This window comes from Cetorhinus maximus, chromosome 10, assembly GCF_964194155.1.
Source record: "Cetorhinus maximus chromosome 10, sCetMax3.hap1.1, whole genome shotgun sequence".
NCBI lineage: Eukaryota > Metazoa > Chordata > Chondrichthyes > Lamniformes > Cetorhinidae > Cetorhinus > Cetorhinus maximus.
In genome coordinates, this window is record NC_135888.1 from 19,950,604 (window position 1) to 19,972,525 (window position 21,922).

At 40.7% G+C, this 21,922-nt stretch overlaps 1 protein-coding gene across 2 annotated transcripts in view; it reads right to left on the reverse strand.

The window, feature by feature from the left end:
* The window catches only part of qsox2 (quiescin Q6 sulfhydryl oxidase 2), a 93,966-nt gene that overhangs the window by 15,672 nt on the left and 56,372 nt on the right, over nt 1-21,922 (reverse strand). Inside the window, exons 9-10 of one of the 2 annotated variants that reach the window (XM_078550096.1) lie at nt 10,533-10,655; nt 7,220-7,370 (exon numbers count right to left, since the gene is read on the reverse strand). In XM_078550096.1, the coding sequence (XP_078406222.1) occupies nt 7,220-7,370; nt 10,533-10,655 (274 nt within the window). The remainder of the gene's footprint in view (nt 1-7,219; nt 7,371-10,532; nt 10,656-21,922) is intronic. The other variant, XM_078550097.1, reaches the window with a different exon arrangement.

Below are 21,922 nucleotides of genomic sequence, written 5' to 3' on the forward strand. Positions count from 1 at the left end.
TTTTCTTTGTTCACCATGGAAATCGGAACATAGCATACATCCTGACCATTTTATACAGGTGAATCATTCATCACAGAATGCCCAGCCCTTGTAACTACATGTTGACATGACTAGCCAAGTTAACGTTGTGGTCTACGATGAAGGCCTGGAGCTATGATGATTCACATCTTAGCAAATTAAAGAAAAACAGCCTGCAACAGCTGAATATCTTCTCCTGTATGGCTATGTGAATCACAACAGAAATTACACCTGTCTTTCAAGTTGTATATATATTTTTTTCAATTCATTCACGGGATGTGGGCTTCGCGGGCTAGGCCAGCATTTATTTCCCATCCCTAGTTGCCCATGAGAAGGTGGTGGTGAGCTGCCTTCTTGAACTACTGCAGTCCATGTGGTGCAGGTACACCCACAGTGCTGTTAGGAAGAGTGTTCCAGGACTTTGACCCAGTAACAGTGAAGAGACAATGGTATATTTCCAAGTCAGGATGGAGAGAGACTTGGAGAGGAACTTCCAGGTAGTGATGCTCCCACTTCAAACAAGTGCCTGTCTCCTATGCCTGGGAATATATTTGGACCCCTGGGCTACTTCCAGCTTCAGCTGCCTGCTTTGCACTTCTAGATCCTATCTTCTCCCACTCATTGTTTCCACCACCCTATCCCCTCCAATGTATTTTCCCTACTTGCTCCCACATTCAGCCACCAAATCCCATACCTAGTCTCCCATGCGCTCATGGAGGAATCTAGAACTAGGGGGCAGTTTAAAAATAAGGAGTCTCCTATTTTTTGACAGAGGTGAGGAGGATTTTTTTTCTCTCAAGAATGTCGTTAGTCTTTGGAATTCTCTTCCAGAGAGCAGTAGAGGCCAGATCATTTATTCAAAGACTGAGTTAGACAGATTTTTTTTATTGACAAGGGAGTCTAGGGTTATTGGGAGGGGGTTGAGGGGGTAGGGCAATGGCAGGCAGGAAAGTGATGTTCAGGCCACTGAATGGTGGAGTAGGCTCGATTCGCTGAATGGCCTACTTCTGCTCCTATTTCTTATGATCTTATGCTCTGCACCTTGAGAGACTTTTAGTGCCTTCAACCACTCTCTGGTTGCCACAGACCTCCAGGCCTCCCTGACATATGGAATAATCCCAGTCATTGAAGTTCCTTTTTCAGGGATCCCACAGTCGCACTTTTTCTTTGCTCTCTCCATGTACTAAATACCAATCCCATCTCCTGAATACTTCCAGGGCTCACGAGTCTCAAACTACACACTTTTCCCGAGCAGAGCTCCACCACCCTGAACTGCTGACCCTGAAGTCCTTCAAGGGTTCAGACTGCAATCCTATCGCGTGTTCCTACAACCAGCTCCCCAGTTATTCCCAACTCCTTCATTTCCTCACAGGTCATGCATAACCACCCACTGCACCAACCTCAAACCCTTTGTTTCCTCTCAACTGCTGTCATCTTCTAGTCTTTCCTGGTAGAACACTCAATAAGGCATTTCAACACAACTCTTCCATAGCCTGCCACATGTCAACTCCCATCTTCCAGTATAGCTTAGGCCTTAACCAAGTTAAGATATAGATATTGATAACATCAGTAAAGGAATAAAGGTACTGGAGGCATACTAAAGGAGACAGAGGGGGAAAATCATTTAACAGCCATGAGAAAAATCACACCGAGGAAATGCACAAAATTGGAAAGTTACACAGAGGGAAAGATGACAAAAATTGAATATGAGAAACAGAGACACAATGGCAGGTACTTTTACTCTTAAAGCCAGAGGTAATCTGCTAAAATTGAAATATCTATAACATACAATGTTAATTTTCTCACCAATGGATGCAATTCCCACTGCCACACATTACTTGGTGTCATAATTTTGTCTCTACTTGAGACTTCGCAATGCCTGGCTCTGTATTTTTAATGGGCAAGCTATAAGTCATTAAAATTATTATGCTTACATAATTGCTTTTCAGTCCTCCCACCATTAATCACCTACATCTTACTGCAGTTTGAATCTTTCCAAGTCAGCCAAGTGTATTAACACAAATAAATTTTCCTGCGGGTTTTGCCTCTGTCATTTTAGCCCTATTCCATTCTTGGCACTTGCCCTGCAATTAGCCACCCAGCCCTGCTCTCAACCCTTTTGCTTCTTCATATTGCTCCTTCAGCTAAGCTGGATCCTGCTGCTTCCATAGCCAGCTGGAACCAGTCGAACTTCATTGGAACAGTGGAGAAAGCCTGAGGCAAAGTGAAAGAGTATCAAAAATTGATTAAGCCTAACCATGCAATTACACTGTGTTGGAAGTGCTGTTTTGGTCAGAGGCTCTGTTTTGAGAAACTTCGGCCTTAAACTCATGCAGGTTATAAGAACATAAGAAATAGAAACAGGAGTAGGCCATTCGGCCCCTTGAGCCTGCTCCGCCATTCAATGAGATCATGGCTGATCTTGTGTTTTGATTTCCACATTCCCATCTAACCCAGATAACCTTTGATTCCCTTGCCTAACAAGAATCTATCTACCTCTGCCTTAAAAATATTCAAAAGATACAAACTGCGACACCTTTAAGCAGTTTTCCTTAAAAGTTTAAATACTTTTGTTTTGAGATGTCTGATGATCATGAAAAGGACTACTTAAATGCGGGTCTTTCAAAAGTAAAGACTCCCTATAAATTGTTTCTAAACAAGAAATGATCTGAAATCCTTCTAGTTCTTTTCAGGAGCTACCGTCCCAGTATCTGATCCTCCCCTTGGAAGGGGACCTTGCACTGAATTTGTTAGCCCCCTCATCTGGTATAAATGTTGAAATGCAAGAAACTTGCTCAGTTGTGGGGTTAATTTATTTTTGTGTTAAAGCGGCTCATTTGCTGATCAAACTGCTTATTCCCAATGCTTTGGCAGACAATTAAGATGTTCACTTTTTTAGCGTTTGGCTGAGGCGTGAACAGTAGCCTCCTAGCCCTTTGATTTACCTAACAGCATCAAGAGCACAATCTTTCCAACTGATTGGTACACGCTGGAATTAGTGCAAATGCTCACCACCTTTTAAAAGATCTGTTAGAAACTATAGGAAGTAAAAACATGATTGTGGGTGTGGAGTGGGTATGGTGAATCCCCCTTAGAGATAGAAAGAATTGGATATACCCAGCAGGCAGGGATAGAGAAGTCCAGAAAGCAAAGATTCAGAGGTGAACCATGTAAAGATAAGGGAGGGTTAAAAAGTTTGCAATGAAATCAGTTCCCGCCTTTATCTAGAGCAGCACTGTCCAGCCACACCTGTGGCCCAGGCAACACTGCTTTAGCTACATGCATCAATTTTAGTAGTAAACTCCTTACACACAATGCAGTAAGCATACTTCACGTGTCCATATTTACTTAAACATTTACCACTATGCAGTAACCAAGGAAGTAAAACATTCAATAAAAAAAACATTTGTACACTCTGCTTTTCAACATAACATTTTACCAACAAATGCAGGAAAAAGATAAAATTCACATGCTTGCATTGTGCAAATGGGTTTTGAGATTACATGCCCAACAGTTTAGGAACAGTTCTGTTCCTAAACAGAAATGTCATTAGCCACACCTGGATTAACAATTAATCACAATGTGGCTCATGTATTGGACAACATTGATTTAGTAAATTTTATTAATTTGCTTCAAATTTCTAGCCTCCCTTAACTTTATGTGATCTATCTATAAATCATTCCTCCCCTTCGAGTTTTTCTATCTCTTGGAATAGATAGGCTATGCAGCACTCTACTAAATGCTCACCAACTTCCATAAGTACCCAGATTCTACTACTTCCCACCCTGCTTTTAAACAGAGACTATATTTCCAGTTTCTCTACACCATCTTCTCAGATGCAGCCATCTTCCACGCCAGAGGTTCTGAAATGTTCTTTTTCCTCATCAAATAGCAAATAAACTTTAACTTTGATTGTCCTTAGACAGTACTTATTTATTGTAATTAGCATGTGGCCTTGAAAAGGGACAGTCCAATTTTTAAATTGCTCTGTTTAGTTTAATAACATATTGAGGACTATATCATAAAACATTCCTGCTGTTATAGAACCAGCACATTACCTGAGTTACCATAATGACCATTACAGAAAACATGCTAGTTTAGGCAGAGGACAGAATGGTTTTTATTTTAAAGTACAGGAATGAGTAATCTCATTCTGATGTTAGGGCAGGGAGTGGAAACAAGTGGAGAGAGAGTAGGAGGAAGGGTGGAAAGAAAAAGAGGGAGAGACAGAAAGGGTGGAAATAGAGAGAGGGGGAGGAGAGAAGAGTAAGCAATCAAGAATGAGAGAGCATGAGCTTACACTGGCATAGTGGGAATTATTGCAGCAATGGAGATGGAGCTGAACTCAACTGCCTTGGCTAGATAAAATGTGCAAGATTATTTCTTTCTCCAATACCAATATTACTTGCCTGAAACAGCAGAAAATGACAGAATGGGATTAGTATTTTTAAAAACGCATTTAGGACAATTTTCTGTTCGGTGAAATTTAATAACAAGCAGAGATAGAAATATAAAAATCTGTCTCAATACCGGTGTCTAAAATATAGAAACAAACTTTAGTTTGATCAGCATCCAAGGGAAAAATAACATGTTAGATTTAACTCAATCAGAAACTATCATTCAGATGCTGATTGATCTACTGCACTTTTCAGTGGTTTTCCTATTCAAGTTTAACGTAGCCCAGAACATTTTATATTTGGTTTTTGTACATTTAAATATCTTATTGTAAAGTTAGCACTGAAAACAGATTTATTTTAGACAACCATTTGTAATAGACTGTGCTTTAAAAAGCATGTGCAAATAAATTGCATAATGCACATTACAGAATCTTAACATAGCAAGTTATAATACATCAGCCTGTGTTTTATCAGCATTAATATTTGGCCATTGGCATTTCATCTAACTTGGACTTAGTTTGTCAGCTAAGTGGTGGATCTATACTTGATTAAAACACACCTTTTAACATGTAATCCTCCTGTCCTTGCTACTACCACCTCAATTTCTGCAATTTAATTTATCCTAATCTTTAAAGTGGACAAACAACCCACCTACCTACAGTGCAGGATTAAAGGATCTTCACTGGTTACACTAGTCAATCTAGGCAAATAATAAGGAGCAAACATTTTTACACATAATCCAGCTATCTTAGCTGACCCAATTCTTAAAATAGTACGAGTAACTGACAATCAGATTCATCTCTGTGTACAAATGTCAAAGAGCAGCTGGTGCAAGTGAGCAAAAGGATAATCTGTAATTTCCTGATTTTCTCTTCACCTCTCATGAGGGAAGCATTTCATCCTGGGGTACAGTTGCACAGATATATGCAGTCTCCTCAAACCGATCATCCTTTACTTGAGAGTATTGACTCAGTGCCTACCATAGGCTAAACTCAATCTGGTCCCCCACCCTTTTATTTTCCAGCAGGGGTCATTGCATAAGGAAGAAATCAACCTGCTTATTTTTCTCCTTACTAGCCGAGGGGAACAAAGATAATCTCAGACAACCTGCTGTTATCAGCCAGCTCAGCACAAATCAAAGATTAGACACACAACAGTTCTTCCTAAATTGTATTGCTTTATACTGTAACAAGTTACAGAAGGATACTGAAGATAGGGATAAAGTCATAAAAGGATGAGGAAGATAAATGCATAGGGTAGATGGTGAATAGATACTAAGTCAGTTTTAACTGAAGAGGAAATGGCACTATTAGCATTTGTTATTGAAGCAGTTAAAATAAGAACGAACATGCTGGACAAATATTTGGGCAAAATCTGCCATTTGTGGGTACTAGGGATTAGGAACTCACTCGAGTCAGAATGTCATATCACTCCAGGAAATTGAACACAATGTAGACTTACACTTCATGGCATGAAGGGATAGCTGCTAGGTTAAAACTGCCATCCGTCAGTTGAGATATTAAACTATTTGCCCTAACAGTTGACCATAGAAGGTTTCATGGCAATATTTCAAAGAGGAGTTCTCCCTGGCATCCTGGTCAATATTTATCCCTCAACCAATAACACAAAAAAAGGTTATCGTGTCTGTATGACATTGCCATCTGTGGTACCTTGCTGCACACAAATAGGTTGCCATGTTTCCTATAGTACAACAGAGAACACACTTCAAAGAATAATTCATTGGCTGTGAAATGTTTGGCACGTTTGAAAGTTATGAATTTTGCTACATAAATACAAGTCAACCTACTGCTCTTTGGAGTGTAATGCATGGGAAGGACTGCAGCCAGGCTTTGCTGCAATTTCACAGAGACACAGGATCTCAGAATTTTAACGGCACAGGAGGCGGCCATTTGGCCCATTGTGTTTGCACCGGGTCTCCAAATGAGCATTATGATCTAGTGCCATTGCCCTGCCTTTTCCCCATACCCTTGCACATTGTTTCTATTCAAATAATCAGCTAATGCCCCCTTGAATGCCTCGATTGAACCTGCCCCCACCTCACTTCCAGGCAGTGCATTCCAGACTCGAACCACTCGTTATACTGATCTCCTCCACAAATCTCCATTTAGGAGTTACACATATTCAACACAGCGCTACTCCAAAACAGGATAACCTGCTTTCTCCCAGCATCAAAAATGCAGCCCGATAAAGTGCTCATCTGGTTCAACTGTTTGGCTGACAAGCCTTTCTAATAATGCTGCTGTTGCACTACATCCTGTGTGAAGGCCAACTAATGAGACAACCAATTACACCTCTTAACTTTAGCACACTCCAGGTTTAAGCTCTTCCCCAACACTCAAATTATATTGTCGCCTTCAAACCAATACACATCAGAAATTGCTTCTCATTGACCGAAGAGGTGGTAATATAATAATGGCAGTCAAAAAAAATTTCCACATCAAAAGCTGCAGTCAGGTCCTTACATAGTAAAATAGATGGTGGGAATGCATTACGCACCTACAGACTTACACAGTTTTGTTTTATATAATAGAAACCAGCTTGCTTTCACCCCAGTAACTGTATCGGAGTCATCTTTAAACTACCAGCATTAATCTGCTTACCTGTTGCTGTAGCTTAAGTTTCTTAAACAAAATAAAATGTTAATTTTTATGAATGATAGCAAGTCAATGATTGATGTTATTTGTGTGAACAGAGTAAACAACCTATAATCATCATTAACTTTTCAGACAAAGTAAATCATTTTGGCTTATAGAAGATATCACTTTGGAAAGAAATTGTTTTACCAGGGAAAATTCGCATTTCAGGACGTGTCACAGCATGCACCGTCAAGGAATGGAAGAGTGTCCAAAGTGAGCATGGATAACCTCTGTACTGAGGCTGGCTGCCCTGGCAGCCAACCCACTCTATACGATTTGTGAGAAACATTCCAGATATCTGCAACAGAAGGATGCACATAGAAAATATCTGAACAGGATTCTTATGCTGTCATCATACAAAAATATACACAAAGATTTTCACCCCAAGTGTCTGAAGAAAAAAAAGTGTGTTTCATTAATTTCTTAGATGAACACATGGAAAGCTAGCTGTAACAAATGGATGTCTAATGACTTTATAAAATCTTAAGGAATTAACTGAATGTTATAGAAATAGTTCTCTGTCTCTTTCTTCCTTATTAAGAAAGAGTTAATAGCAGCCTGTCAGGCTGACAATGACAGAGACATGTAGGCCTGTTACCTCTCCCTAGGATGAGCACAGGTCCTGGTAGAAGACTTGAGCCTGATAAGAGGGGATTTCATACCCCATATGCTAAAGCAACTGTCTGAATAAGGTTAACAAGACATCCAAGCAGGAGATGAGCCACAAGTCAACTTCAAGGGCTGGCAGTGGAAATAGGAGGGATCTACCTTGGGTATCACCCCTTGCTAATTGGGTAATTGAGTAAATGATTGACGAGACACTCTCAAACCCCCGCGAGAGTGGAAAAAACACTGGATGGAAAAGAGCTTTCCAAGGCTCCAGCTTAACAACCTGGCTAGCTCAAGAAGACCAAGAGCAAAAGAGAGTCACCACCAGCTATGGCGACCAGCATCTCTCTACTTCCCCCATCCATTTGCCACAACCTGTAAACTGTTCTCACCTATTATGGGTTGCATAAATTTTCTGCCTATTTAGCTCCTGTAGCATATTTAATCTATTGCTTCTTGATAAACTGCTTAAAACAACTTATGACCTTAAATCCCTTTTTTGGTAATCTGAGACTCCCAGGCCAAATCTTCCATAGTCATCTGACAATTGATTCCCAATAAACAGTTAAAAAATTCATTCTAGGAATGTGAGCACTGCACAGAGGAGGTGGGCCACATTCTGGAACTACTACAACGGTTTGATGCAATTGAATGGCTTGCTAGGCTACTTCAGAGAGTAGTTAAGAGACAAACACATTAGACAAACAAATAGACCAGAAAGATGGTCGGTTTCCTTCCCTAAGGAACATTAGTGAGCCAGCTGGGTGCTTATGACGATCAGAGTGCTTCATGCTCATATGTTTTTTTATTTTACTGATGACAGCCTTTTATATCCAGATTATGCTGCTGTTTCCAACATTGTGACCAATGCTGACTGAAGTAACTGAGACCAGTGACTGAAAATAAACAAGCAGCAAGGAGGTCTGGAAGCTAAGAGCATGTGAATGTCATATTTGAACAGCCTGCAATAAATGCTTTAAGGTGGCAGCAATCCCAGAAAAGAAGCATCAATTATCATGTGGTAAATTGTGATGAAAACAAGTTCACTTAAAATACCAGGAGCATTTTTGTTTGCAAACACAAAGATCACAATAGGAATATGGAGGGGCGGTAGCTAGCAGACCTGAGGAAAAAATATTTAAAAAACTCAGATAATCAGCCAGTCAGCAAAATGTTAGAGAGCTGAGATAATTAATGTTCCTTCATAATTTATTTTAGCTTAGTAAGGGTTCTGGAGGTCCCTAGTTTAGCAGTTTTTTAAAAAATAACCTGTTGCTAGCTTAGAAATTCACCTTGAGGTTACAGTATTCCTGCTCAATGAATCCCTCAAGAACAGCAATTGATTGTGAAAAGTGTTCAATGAACAATTATTTGGTCTCCTGTTAAAGCCAACATTTATACTGCCCCACTACAAAGCCTGCTTCCTGGCAGCTGATTATGCAAATACATTGACAGTAACTCTAAGAAGCTCATAGTGCAGGCTTGTCTCAATAAATCGAAAAAAAAATTGCTTGGGGACAAGACATATTGCAAGTAAGGGTGGCTAGAAACACATCCGAATAATCTTTTTTCCAGATTACTCACTATACACGCTAGATATGGGGAAGCTTCTTCTGCACCACCACAGCAACTGGTGAAATTTAAATACAATTAATAAAATCTGGAATTGAAAGCCAGTTTCAATAATGGTGACCATGAAACTATCATTGACTGTCGTAAAAATTCATTTGGTTCACTGGTGTCCTTTAGGGAAGGAAATCTGCCATCCTTACTTGGTCTGGCCTACATGTGACTCCAGACCCACAGGGTAATGTAGTTGACTCTTAGCTGCCCACTGAAGTGGCCTAGCAAGCCACTCAGTTTAAGGGCAATTAGGGATGGGCATCAATTGTTGGCCTTACCAGTGATGCCCATATCCCATGAAAGAATAAACTTAAAAAAAACACGCTGACATTATCTTAACCTCAACTCTAAACAGTGCTGCAAAACTTTATTTTCATACTAGCCATCCATGTGGCGGGTGTGAATCTCAAAGTCTCAAGATTCAGTGTAGGCTCAATTACAAAGTGAACAGAACAAAAAACAAAAATATAAATTAGGCAACAAAATGATGAACCTGAAGTTTTGAATGGGAGAGGAATGTAGAAAATAGTGGTTTTCAGAAGTCATGAATTGTGTATTTACATTGAGGGCTTGCATACAAAATGAATCAAGATTTTCCTCCACTTGGTGGCGTAAGGGTAAGTTTAGGCATTCTTAACCCAGGACCTGTTGGTCCTTTTGAGAGTCCAAAGCGGCCAGCATCGTGCACACAGCACCAGGACACACAAGAAAGGGCAAATTACCTTCTGAACCTCTGTAACCATGGCAGTATGACTGTACATTCCCATTGGAAAAATTCTTCACCCCCAAGTCATCTAAAAAGGTGTTTGCTTTTTCAAAAAAAGAGCATCGCAAGGACACAGATTGAAAGCAATTCCCACTTACAATGAGATTTTTAGGCTAAGCAGAAACCACGAATGGATGGAAAACAGTTTGCCCATAGGCAAGTATTTTCAGACAATGAAAGAAGATTTTTCAGGAGATGGTATTCTTACTTAAACCTCAGTTATGAATAAAAGAATGGAATGAAGTGATGAGATTAAATGCAACCGTATAATGTGAAAAGATATTAATTGTCCCAGCCATCACAGGAAATAAATCCGGTTATTTGATTAACAGAATAGCTTTCTATTATACCTGTACTACCTACTGAATTTTTTTGAGAATTGCACATCAAAAGAAAAAAAATTCTCCTCTTTACTACTGAAGAATATCAAATAGTGGTTTCAGTGGCAAGCAAGATACTTACCCTCATTTTGTTATTCACCAAATCTAGGATTGCATCATATGGGATTTTATCTAATGGGAGGCTCACTAACCACTCCTGCAGTGTTTCCAGTAACTTCACTACTGGTTGCTGACCTGGGAATAGCTGTCAAAAAATAAGAAAAAGTTACTCATCAGACAAGATCTTCCTACAGGCTGAAGATCATTACATAGGAACAGGGCAAGACCATTTGACAAACTTAAATTTGGTGTTATAAGGCTTTCAATTTCAATTATGGTTAGCATTTAATGACTGCAATTTACAATTAATCAGAATCACGTGATGAGCAATCATGCTATAGTAACCCCACAACCCTTAGTTTAAGTAAGTGAGATGAGAGCGATTGCTCTTGACATCAGGCAGCATTTGACTGAGTGTGGCATCAAGCAGCCCTATCAAAACTGGAGTCAATGGGAATCTGGGGAAAACCCTGCACTGGTTGGAGTCATATCCGGCAAAAAGGAAGATGGTTGTGGTTGTTGGAGGTCAATCATCTTAGTCCCAGGCCATCATTGCAGGAATTTCTCAGGGTCATGTCCTCAGCCCAACCACTTTCATCTACTTTATTAATGACCTTTCTTCCGTCATAATGTCAGAATTGGGGATGTTCGCTGATGTCAGAATTGGGGATGTTCACTGATTGCACAATGTTCAGCGGCATTCGCGACTCCTCAGATACTGAAGCAGTCCATGTCCATATGCAGCAAGACCTGGACAATATTCAGGCCTGTGCTGACAAGTGGAAAGTAACACAAGTGCCGGGTAATGAACATCTCCAACAAGAATCCAACCATCCCCTTAACATTCAATGGTATTACCATAGCTGAATCCCCCACTATCAACATCTTCGGGGGGTTACCATTGACCAGAAACTGAACTGGACTAGCCATATAAAGACTGGCTACAAGTGCAAGTCAGAGGCTGGGTATTGTGCAGAGAGTAACTGACCTCCTGACTCCTCAAAGCCTGTCCACCATCTACAAGGCACAAGTCAGGAGTGTGATGAAATACTCTTCACTTACCTGGATGAGTGCAGCTCTAACAACACAAGAAGCTTGACACCATCCAGGACAAAGCAGCCCGCTTGATTGGCACCATATCCACTATCTTCCACCGCTAACGCACAGTGGTAGCAGTGTGTACCATTTACAAGGTGCACTGCAAGAACTCACAAAGACTCCTTTGACAGCACCTGCCATACCTGTGACCTCTACTACTAAGAAGAACGAGGGCAGCAGATGCATGGGAACATCACTACTTGCAAGTTTCCCTCCAAGCCACACACCATCCTGACTTGGAACTATATCACCATTCCTTCACTGTTGCTGGATCAAAATCCTGGAACTTCCTTCCCAACAGCACTGTGGGTGCACCTACACCACACATACAACAGTGGTTCAAGATGATGCCTCATCACCACCTTCTCAAGGGCGATTAGGGATGGACAGTAAAAGTTCGGAGGAGCTGAGGGATCTGGGTGGCCTACTGCATGAATCACAATTGGCTAATATGCAAATACAGCAAGTAATTAGGAAAGCTAATAGAATGTTATCATTTATTGAGGGGGGAATTGAATACAAAAGTAGGGAAGATTATGCTTCAGCTGTACAGGACACTAGTGAGACGACATTTGGAGTACTGTGTACAGTATTGGTCACCTTATTTAAGGAAGGATGTAAATTCATTGGAAACAGTTCAGAGAAGGTTTACCAGACCAATACCTGGAATGGGTGGATTGTCTTATGAGGAATGGTTGGACAGACTAGGCTTGTATACGTTGGAGTTTAAAAGAGTAAGAGGCGGCTTGATTGAAACATATATGATCCAGAGGGTTCTTGACAGGGTGGATGTGGAGAGGGTGCTTCCTCTTGTGGAAGAATCTAGAACTAGGGGTTACTGTTTAAAAAATAAGGGGTCGCCCATTTAAAACAGAGACGAGGAGAAATTTTTTCACTCAGAGGGTCATGAATCTTTGGAACTTTTTCCTGAAAAAGTGATGGAAGCAGGGTCTTTGAATATTTTTAAGGCAGAGGTGGATAGATTCTTGGTAAGCAAGGGAGTGATAGATTATCAGTGATAGGAAGGATGCAGATTTCAGTTTACCATCAGATTAGCCATAATCCTATTAAATGGAGGAGCAGGCTCGAGGGGCTAAAGATCTACTCCTCTTGCTCCTTGTTCCTATGTACGTATGGTCTAGTCAGAGATACTGTGCAATAATAATAAAAAGCAACCTGTTTGCTTATCAAGCGGCATTGCCCAATTAACATCTGGTTAACCTGTTCAATATATATTTGCGCAAATATGTAGGTTACAGGGCATTAAGCCTTTTCATTAATCCTAGTATTCATTTGCTTTATTGGCTCAGAGTGAACCACATATGCAGGCCAACGATTGCAATGATGTATTTATTTGATGTGTATGCACTTGTTCCTCTTTACCTGGAATGAGGGAACAGAGATAGAAGATTAACAGATATAGGGCAGACTGCAGGAGACACTTTTTTCTTTTGAAAGAAAGAGGCATGTGGAATGCAATAATGGAGTTTGTGACTGAAAGGCGACCCCCAATATTCAGAGTGGGTTTGATAGATGGTTAGGGAAAGGGAATAAAAAGAGATATGGGAACAGGATGGCCAAATAGGATTAGGATTATGGCTTTGCATGAATGAAGAACAGTAATAGTCTGGTTGGATCGAACAGTCCAATTCTGTTTTCTAATTTCTATGTAGTATTTAAACCATGATAATGGTAAACCACAGTCCGATGTTTGCAGATAAATTTGTTTTTTTTAAAAATACAAATATTGCAAGTTATCAAGTAGTACAAGCAGGCAGTTAATTTTAACTATATTCACAGACAAGAAGAAAGCAATCCTCAAATATGTCTCAAAGTTCAGAGCAATCTTTTCTGCCACCACACCACCCCAGTGGGCAACTCCTGGAATAGAATCCTAAACTAAATCAATCACTATTATGTTGATTAACACTCTGACCAACAGCCAGGTACCTCATTAGGAATAAGGCTGTGTTGTGAAGGTAACCAAGGAAGAATGCTGTATTCAGTTTGATGGTTCCTGAGCTATTGAGACTACAGAAAGATCAGCAATGGAATCAAAGAATCAAGAGTGAATAATGCAGGATTTAACATGAAATAATCTTCCTGAAGTTTCACTCTTCCCTTTTGAAGGAAACAAGAGCAGCTTTTGCTCAGGAGATTAAATTAGCAGAATTCGCGATGAAGCTTAACCAACCTGCCCTGAAAGCAGAGGGAAATTTATGGATCAAGAGATGGATGGAACATACCACCTGCAAGCTCCCCTTCCAAGCTGCATGCCATCCTGACTTGGAAGGAAGTTAAGGATAGGATCAAATTGAAAGAAAAAAAATACAACGTGGCAAAGATTAGTGGTAAGCCAGAGGATTGCGAAAGTTTTAAAAACCAATAGATGACCAAAAGAAAGAGGGAGAAAATAAATGTTACGGGTAAACTAGCAAGTAATACAAAAACAGACAGCAAGAGCTTCTTTAAATATATAAAAGGGAAGAGAAAAGCCAAAGAGAACATATGCCCCTTAGGGAATGAGGTTGGGGAAATAATAATGGGGAACCAGGAAGTGGCAGAGGAGTTGAATAAATACTTTGCATTAGTCTTCACAGTAGAAGACACTAATACTATTCCAGAAATGCTAAATAATCAAGGGGCAAAAAAGGGGGCGGTGAAGAAATAAATACAATAACTATCACTAGAGAAAAAGTACTAGGGAAACAAATGGGGCTAAAGGCTGATAAGTCCCCTGGACCTGATGGGTTGCATCCTAGGACATTAAAGGAAGTAGCTACACAGATATGGATGCATTGGTAGTAATCTTCCAAGAATCCTTAGATTCTGGAAAAGTCCCAGAGGATTGGAAAACTGCCAATGTAACACCCTTATTCAAAAAAGGAGACACACAAAAACAGGTAACCATAGGCCAGTTAGCTTAACATCTGTCATCTGGAAAATGTTAAGAGTCTATTATAAGGAATGTAATAGCAAAGCATTTAGAAATGCAAAATATAATCAACCAGAGTCAGCATGGCTTCATGAAGGGGAAATCATGCCTGGCAAATTTATTAGAATTCTTTGAGGAGGTAACAACCAGGATAGATAAAGGGGAACCAGTAGATGTAATATATTTGGATTTCCAAAAGGCATTCGATAAGGTGCCGCACATAAGGCACCGCACACAAGGCTACTTAATAAGATAAGAGCCCTTGGTGTTAGGGGTAGAATATTAGCATGGATAGAGGATTGGCTAACTATTAGAAGACAGAGAGTTGGGATAAGGGGGGCATTTTCAGGATGCCAACCTGTAACTAGTGGAGTGCCACAAGGATCAATGCTGGGGCCACAATTATTTACAATATATATTAATGACTTAGATGAGGGAAGTGAATGTACTGTCGCCACGTTTGCGGATGACAAAAATAGGAGGGAAGGCAAGTGGCGAGGATGACACAAAAGTCTACAGAGGGACATAGATAGGTTAAGTGAGTGGGCAAAAACTTGGCAGAAGGAATGTAATGTGTGAAAATGTGAGGTTATGCATTTTAACAGGAAGAATGGAGGAGCTGAACGTTATTTAAATGGAGAAAGGCTGCAGAAAGCTGCAGCACAGGGATTTGGGGGTCCTCGTGCATGAATCACAAAAAACCAGCATACAAGTTCAGCAGGTAATAAGGAAGGAAAATGGAATGTTAGCCTTTATTTCAAAGGGAATGGAGTATAAAAATAGGGAAGTCTTGCTAAAATTATACAAGGCAGTAGTTAGACCACACCTAGAATAAGATGAAGAGTTTTGGTCCCCTTATCTAAGGAAAGATATACTGGCATTGGAGGCAGTCCAGAGAAGGTTCACTAGGTTGATCCCGGGTATGAAGAGATTTTCTTATGAGGAGAGGGTGAGTAGGTTGGGCCTGTACTCATTGGAGTTTAGAAGAATGAGAGGCGACATTATTGAAACATAAGATTCTTAGGAGGCTTGACAGGGTAGATGCTGAGAGGCTGTTTCCCTTTCTGGGAGAGCCTAGGACCAGAGGGCATAATCTCAGAGTAAGGAATCGCCCATTTAAGACAGAGATGAGGAGGAATTTCTTCTCTCAGAGGGTAGTTCTTTACCGCAGAGGGCTGTGGAGGCTGGGTCATTAAGTATATTCAAGGCTGAGACAGACAGATTTTTAATCAGTAAGGGAACGAAGGGTTATGGTGAAAAGGCTGGAAAGTGGAGTTAGGGATTACCAGGTCAGCCATGATCTCACTGCATGGTGGAGCAGATGCGATGGGCCAAATGGCCTACTTCTGCTCCTAGATCTTATGGTCTTAAGGTCTATGGAAACATATTACTGATCCTTCACTGTCAGTAAGTCAAAATTCTGACTCCCTAACAGCACTGTGAATGTACCGACACTCCATGAACTGCAACGGTTCAAGAAGATGGCTCACCATTATCTTTTCATGGATAATTAGGGATGGGCACCTGCATCCCAAGGACAAATAAATGCATGTTATTTCAAAATATGTATAAATTAAGACTACCCCTCACTGTCCTACCTTTTGATCCCTCCCTCTGCTCCTCTCTAGAAATACAGGACAGAATCTACCTTAAGCTTTCTAAATCCCAATAACAGATGCTATAATTCATTACTCTATTAGATCTCCTTCTGCCACTGAGGGACATCTGCCAATTGTTGTAGCCAGTTTATACTTCACAAGATTAACAAATGACATTTCAATTCAAAAGAGAGCCTTGCAATCAATATAGTTTATTTGATTTGTGATCTTTTTAAAAAGAATGGCAATACCTTTTTTGTGCCAAGACCAGGAATCATAATCCAGGCTCAGTACATAAATCCGTATGTGGATTAAACAGAGTCGCTCCACCTGTACTACTGGGCAGAGCAGCAGTGTATGAAAATTAACAAAAAGGTGTTGAACAAATTAATTGCACCCCAGACGCAAAGAACTGAGTTCATAAAATGGGTACATTTGCAACCTACTACGTTTTGACAAAAAACAAACCAACAGTGCAGAATTGTGGCCCTATGTTATGACAGCTGAAGATTCGGATTCAACCTTCAGGACGTTGATTTCAGCCATGGTTGAGGGGTGTGGAGGTATGGGAAAAAAAGAACAGCATGCAATTCGTAAGTTACAGGGCTACACTGGCTATACCATACTTTGGGATGTCCTGAGTTCATAAAGGTGCTATATAAACACAAGTTTCTTCCACTGGTCAAGGAGTGCAAGTGGGGACTCCTCCCACCGTTTAGACTTCGGACTGAAGAATGTGAACTCAAAAGGATGAGACACTGGGAAAAAAAAATTTAATGAAAGCTCCCTAACAGTCTACAATAGGCCTATGTGGAACAGCCTCCAGAGACGATCTGAAAGGGGGAAGGGGTCTTTATTACATTCACTACACTTAAACGCATATAAAACCTAACAATATGCATTGTAATGACCAGAAACATAATAAAACTAATACCTTCACATTTCTATGCAATAATCATGAATGCTGAAAAAGGTTTCCAAACATTAAGCTATTTAATTTGAAAAATCTTTGCAGACCAGCATTCTTTACAATTTCATTTGATGGTTTAAACTCGACATAATCTTAAAGGGTCTGGCATTATCGAAAAATATCCGTCTGAAAAACTAATCCCTCCTGTCAGTTAGAGGATCAAATCTGTAGATGTCATGTTTTCCTTTAAGAAAGTGCAGTGTTAATCTGGCCATCACATTATCTCAGCCAACTGATGTCATTTAGTTGAAGGCTATTAGGGAATAAAGGGGATTGCATTTATAAAGCTTCACAAAAAAAAAGAGAAAGAGTTTTATGCAGTTGGCATTCTTCAATCCAGCAAATTATTCAGTCACAAATAGAAAAAAAATCTGAACACAGCGTATAACCTGATAAATTAACAGCAAAAGAACAATCCTTTTGAGTGCTACTTTCTTCAGAGCATAGTGAGGACTGCTCTTGCAAGGGCTGAGTGCTTGAGGGCACTTAGGGCTATTCCCAAGACAACAGCCAAGCTACTGAAAAATGTGCCACCTAGAGCAACGACCTCTTCCAAACATTTATTAAACATACTAAAAATTTGCTTGTAGAACTGCCAAACAAAACAATCCTAAATTTGCTGACTTTTAACTAACAATTTGGGGCTTGCCTAGTCAGGCTGCGTCTTACTGCATCGATTCACTGCAATAGAGTGGCAGCATGTGGTTTTTCAGCAGTGAGTCCCTGTAGGGCTGACTCCCCAAACTAATTTCTGTTTCTGCGGGGGAGTGCCGAACGCAGGGCAGGGCCGCTCGCAGGGCAGGGCCGGACGCAGGGCAGGTGCTTCCCTGACTCTTGGGGGGTGGAGGGGGGGGGAATCATTTATAGGTCAACTTCAGAGCAGCAGAGTATTATAGCAGCCTATGTGGTCCCTCAGCTACAGTTGGTGCTTAAAACAAAGAACTTGCATTGATAGAGCACCTTCCATGATCTTAGGATGTTCCAAAACACTTTACAGTCAATAACATACTTTCTTACCAGAAAAGATAGACATGGTTATAATTTGGAAATGTGGTAGCCAATTTTGCACACAGCAAGGTCTCACAAATAGCAATGCTATAATGCACAGATAACCTGTTTTTTTTAATTGGTGATTCGGTCGCTGTTGATGGAAGGGGATGCAATCAGGAGAATCTTAACATGAAAATTAAAAACAGAAGTGCTGATTTAATAATTACTAAACTGACTTGACTAGTGAGATAAAAGAATCAAGTTCATTTGCCAGTGTTGGGTTGAGTCTCCATTTTTTAAACTTCATTTATGGGATGTGGGCATCATTGGCTATACCAGCATTTATTGCCCATCCCTAATTGCCCTCAGGAAAGCGGTGGTGAGTTGCCTTCTTGAACCGCTGCGATGCATGCAGTATAGGTGCCCAAACAGTGTTGTTAGGGAGTTCCAGGATTTTGACCCAGCGACAGTGAAGGAACGGCAATATATTTCCAAGTCAGGACCGTGAGTAGCTTGGAGAACTTCCAAGCGGTGGTGTTCCCATATAGCTGCTGCTCTTGTCCTTCCAGATGGTAGTGGTCGTGGGTTTGGAAAGTGCTAAAGAGGCTTTGGTGAGTTCCTGCAGTGCATCTTGTAGATGGTACACACTGCTGCTACTGTGCGTCAGTGGAGGAGGGAGTGAATGTTTTTGGATGGGGTGTCAATCAAGCGGGATGCTTTGTCCTGAAGGTGTCCAGCTTCTTGGGTGTTGTTGGAGCTGAACTTACCCAGGCAAGTGGGGAGTATTCCATCGCACTCCTGACTTGTGCCTTGTAGATGGTGGATAGGCTTTGGGGAGTCAGGTGGTGAGTTATTCGCCGCAGAATTCCTAGCCTCTGACCTGCTCTTCTAGCCACAGTATTTATATAGCTAGTTCAGTTCAGTTTCTGGTCAATGGTAACCTCCAGGATGTTGATAGTGGGGAATTCAGTGATGGTAATGCCATTGAATGTCAAGGGACGATGGTCAGATTCTCTCTTGTTGGAGATGGTCATTGCCTGGCACTTGTGTGGTGCAAATGTCACTTGCCACCTGTCAGCCCAAGCCTGGATATTGTCCAGGTCTTGCTGTATTTGGACATGGACTGCTTCAGTATCTGAGGAGTCTGAATATTGTGCAATCATCAGCGAACAACTTCATTTCTGACCTTATGATGGAACAGCTGAAGATGTTTGGCCTAGGACACTACCCTGAGGAACTCCTGCAGTGATGTCCTGGAACTGAGATGATTGACTTCCAACAACCACACAGTTTTGCTGGGCTCCTTGATGCCACACTTGGTCAAATGCTGCCTTGATGTCAAGGGCTGTCACTCTCACCTCACCTCTGGAGGTCATAAACGGAATTCAAGCATGGACAAAAGAGTTGAGCTTGAGGTGAGGTGAAAGTGACAGCCCTCGTCATCAAGGCAACATTGTGAGCCCTTACACTATAGGCAAAACTTAAAGTAACTTCTGGGCTCTGCCCTCTCCTGTACAATTTCTCACTGAAACAGCAATCTGTTCCAAGGCCTCTGGCCAACACTATTCAATACTTTAAGCCCTTTACCAATTTATCATCATGAATCACAGCTGTAATTGAGAAAAATACTCTGCTGGAACTCATTTAAACATTGGTGGTTTGTTGTCACAGGGCATTCAGAAGGAAAATTAGACTGTTGTCTGAAAAGGAAGAATGCATGGTTATGGGTAGAAGGTGGGAGAATGGCACTTTGCGAGTTGCTCATTTGGAGAGCCTTTGCAGACACGATAGGCTGAATGGCCTCCTTCTGAGCTGTAACAATTCTGTGACTCTAACATATTCCATCTGAACAATTATTAAAGATCTTTAATGGTGCCTTTCCTTTACGTTTAGTCATTTGGTAGTACAGAACTGAGTATTGCTGAAAGAGAGGTGTCTAAACTTTCTGTCTTGCACTGATCAGGGCACTCGCATGAATACCAATATAAGGGGAAAACAACAATTTATACTGCATGTGAAGTGTGCTGATTGGTTGGTAAGTGGCGTTGCCATGGAGGTTGCACCACTGATGGTGACTGACAGTTAACTGCCAACATTGTTTGAAATTTAAACCAAGCAGCTTGACCCTGATTGGTCAAGGTATTGCCCTGAGGAATGAGTCAGCGAATGGCTGTCACTTATTTTGTTTAGCTGAAACAGGTGCAATGTATGTACATGTTCTTTCTGTCTGCAAAGAACAGGGCCCTGTGAATTAATATATGTAGCTTCCAATGCACGTAAATGTGCCACATTGCGAGCCTGATTTACAATCTTAAATTTATTGTCAGTGTAATTCTCAGCACATTGAGGATTATTTAGCAAATGTTGTCCAATTGTTGTTTTCTCCCTTATATTGATATTCTTGTGAGTGTCCTTTACATTTGTTGTACACTTGGCACACAGATGAAGTGACAGTTGCCACTCATATGACTAAATATTTTATGTACTGCTAAAATGCTTCATCCCTAAAAAATACCCAAACTTCACTTACATCATCTGCATACGAAGAAAGAGAATTTAAACACCAATTAAACTGAAAACAAGCTCAAATTTAACATCTCAAACTGTCGTATGAATTTGGGAAGGCTTAATCTTTCAAATTGAACCGTATAATCTAAGTGCTTAGAACATTCAAGTCTAAGTAATAGTTTTTACTACAACCTGCATTTAATTTTTAGTCTCTTCCCCCAGCATCCCGCCCCTCCCCCAATTTGATTCTCCTCTACAGGGATTACTCATTTCCACTTAGCCCCCTTTAACCAGAAGCCTGCAAAGATCAGCTTTGCTCTACAATCTGCCAGCAGGAACCGTGCGAACAACACAACTGCATCAGTTAATCCCACCCATCAAACCCAAGGTTCAACACTACCAAATCACAAGGAGTGCCATCTGGTGGTTTGACTGAGAACACTCAATTCTCTCCAAACTGCAGCTAAGTGGATTTAATGGCCAGACAGTTGTTAAGAGTTCCATCTGCTACAGAAGGCATGGGTCAACCCTTGCAAATCTGCAATTTTAAGTACGTCTGTGTTGGCAGCATGAGATAATTAATGGCATCTTTCTCCCCCTTTTAAAATGACTGTATGTGACCCTGATTTGACTGGATTAAAAAATATTAAAAATCAGTTTTTTTAATCCTTGTAAATAAACATACATTTTCAAATTCACTGGTAAATACTGATATAATTTAGTGATCAAACGTCTACACAAACAGGCTTTTAGTGTAACCATGCTAGAATTGATTAGTTGGATATATCTTTGCTATTACAATTTTAAAACTTTGTAAGGCACTGATTTACAGCTTAAAAATGCTAAAAATGAGCCTGGAAGCCAGCAGTGTTTGGAAATTTTGGTAAATAAGGTCAGCGGTGTGACAACTCAGGAAACTAACAATTCCCAATTTTCCCCCACATCACTATTGACAAATGCCATGTCCACAACTTTCACATCCTCAGAGAAGCCAGAAAAACAATCACTGCTGCAGGGTGCAGACATCATTTCTGTGATCCCCAAATATTCAGCTACTGATCTTGCTGGATTGGGAAGTTCTTCCCTGGTGTTGAAGCTCATTCCTTCCTTTAAAGGAGGGAACAATCTCAAAACTAGTCAAAGACACGCTCTTGAAATTCAAACAAGAAGAAATTGAACTCTTGTTGCAGCAGCATTGCTGGGTACAGAAAAAAAGGCAGAAGCTGTACCTCTCCAGAGCCCTACCTATTTGGCATCCTGCTGCACTATCACGTCAGCAGGTCTAGCAGCAGTAGGAGCAGATGCAGCATTTA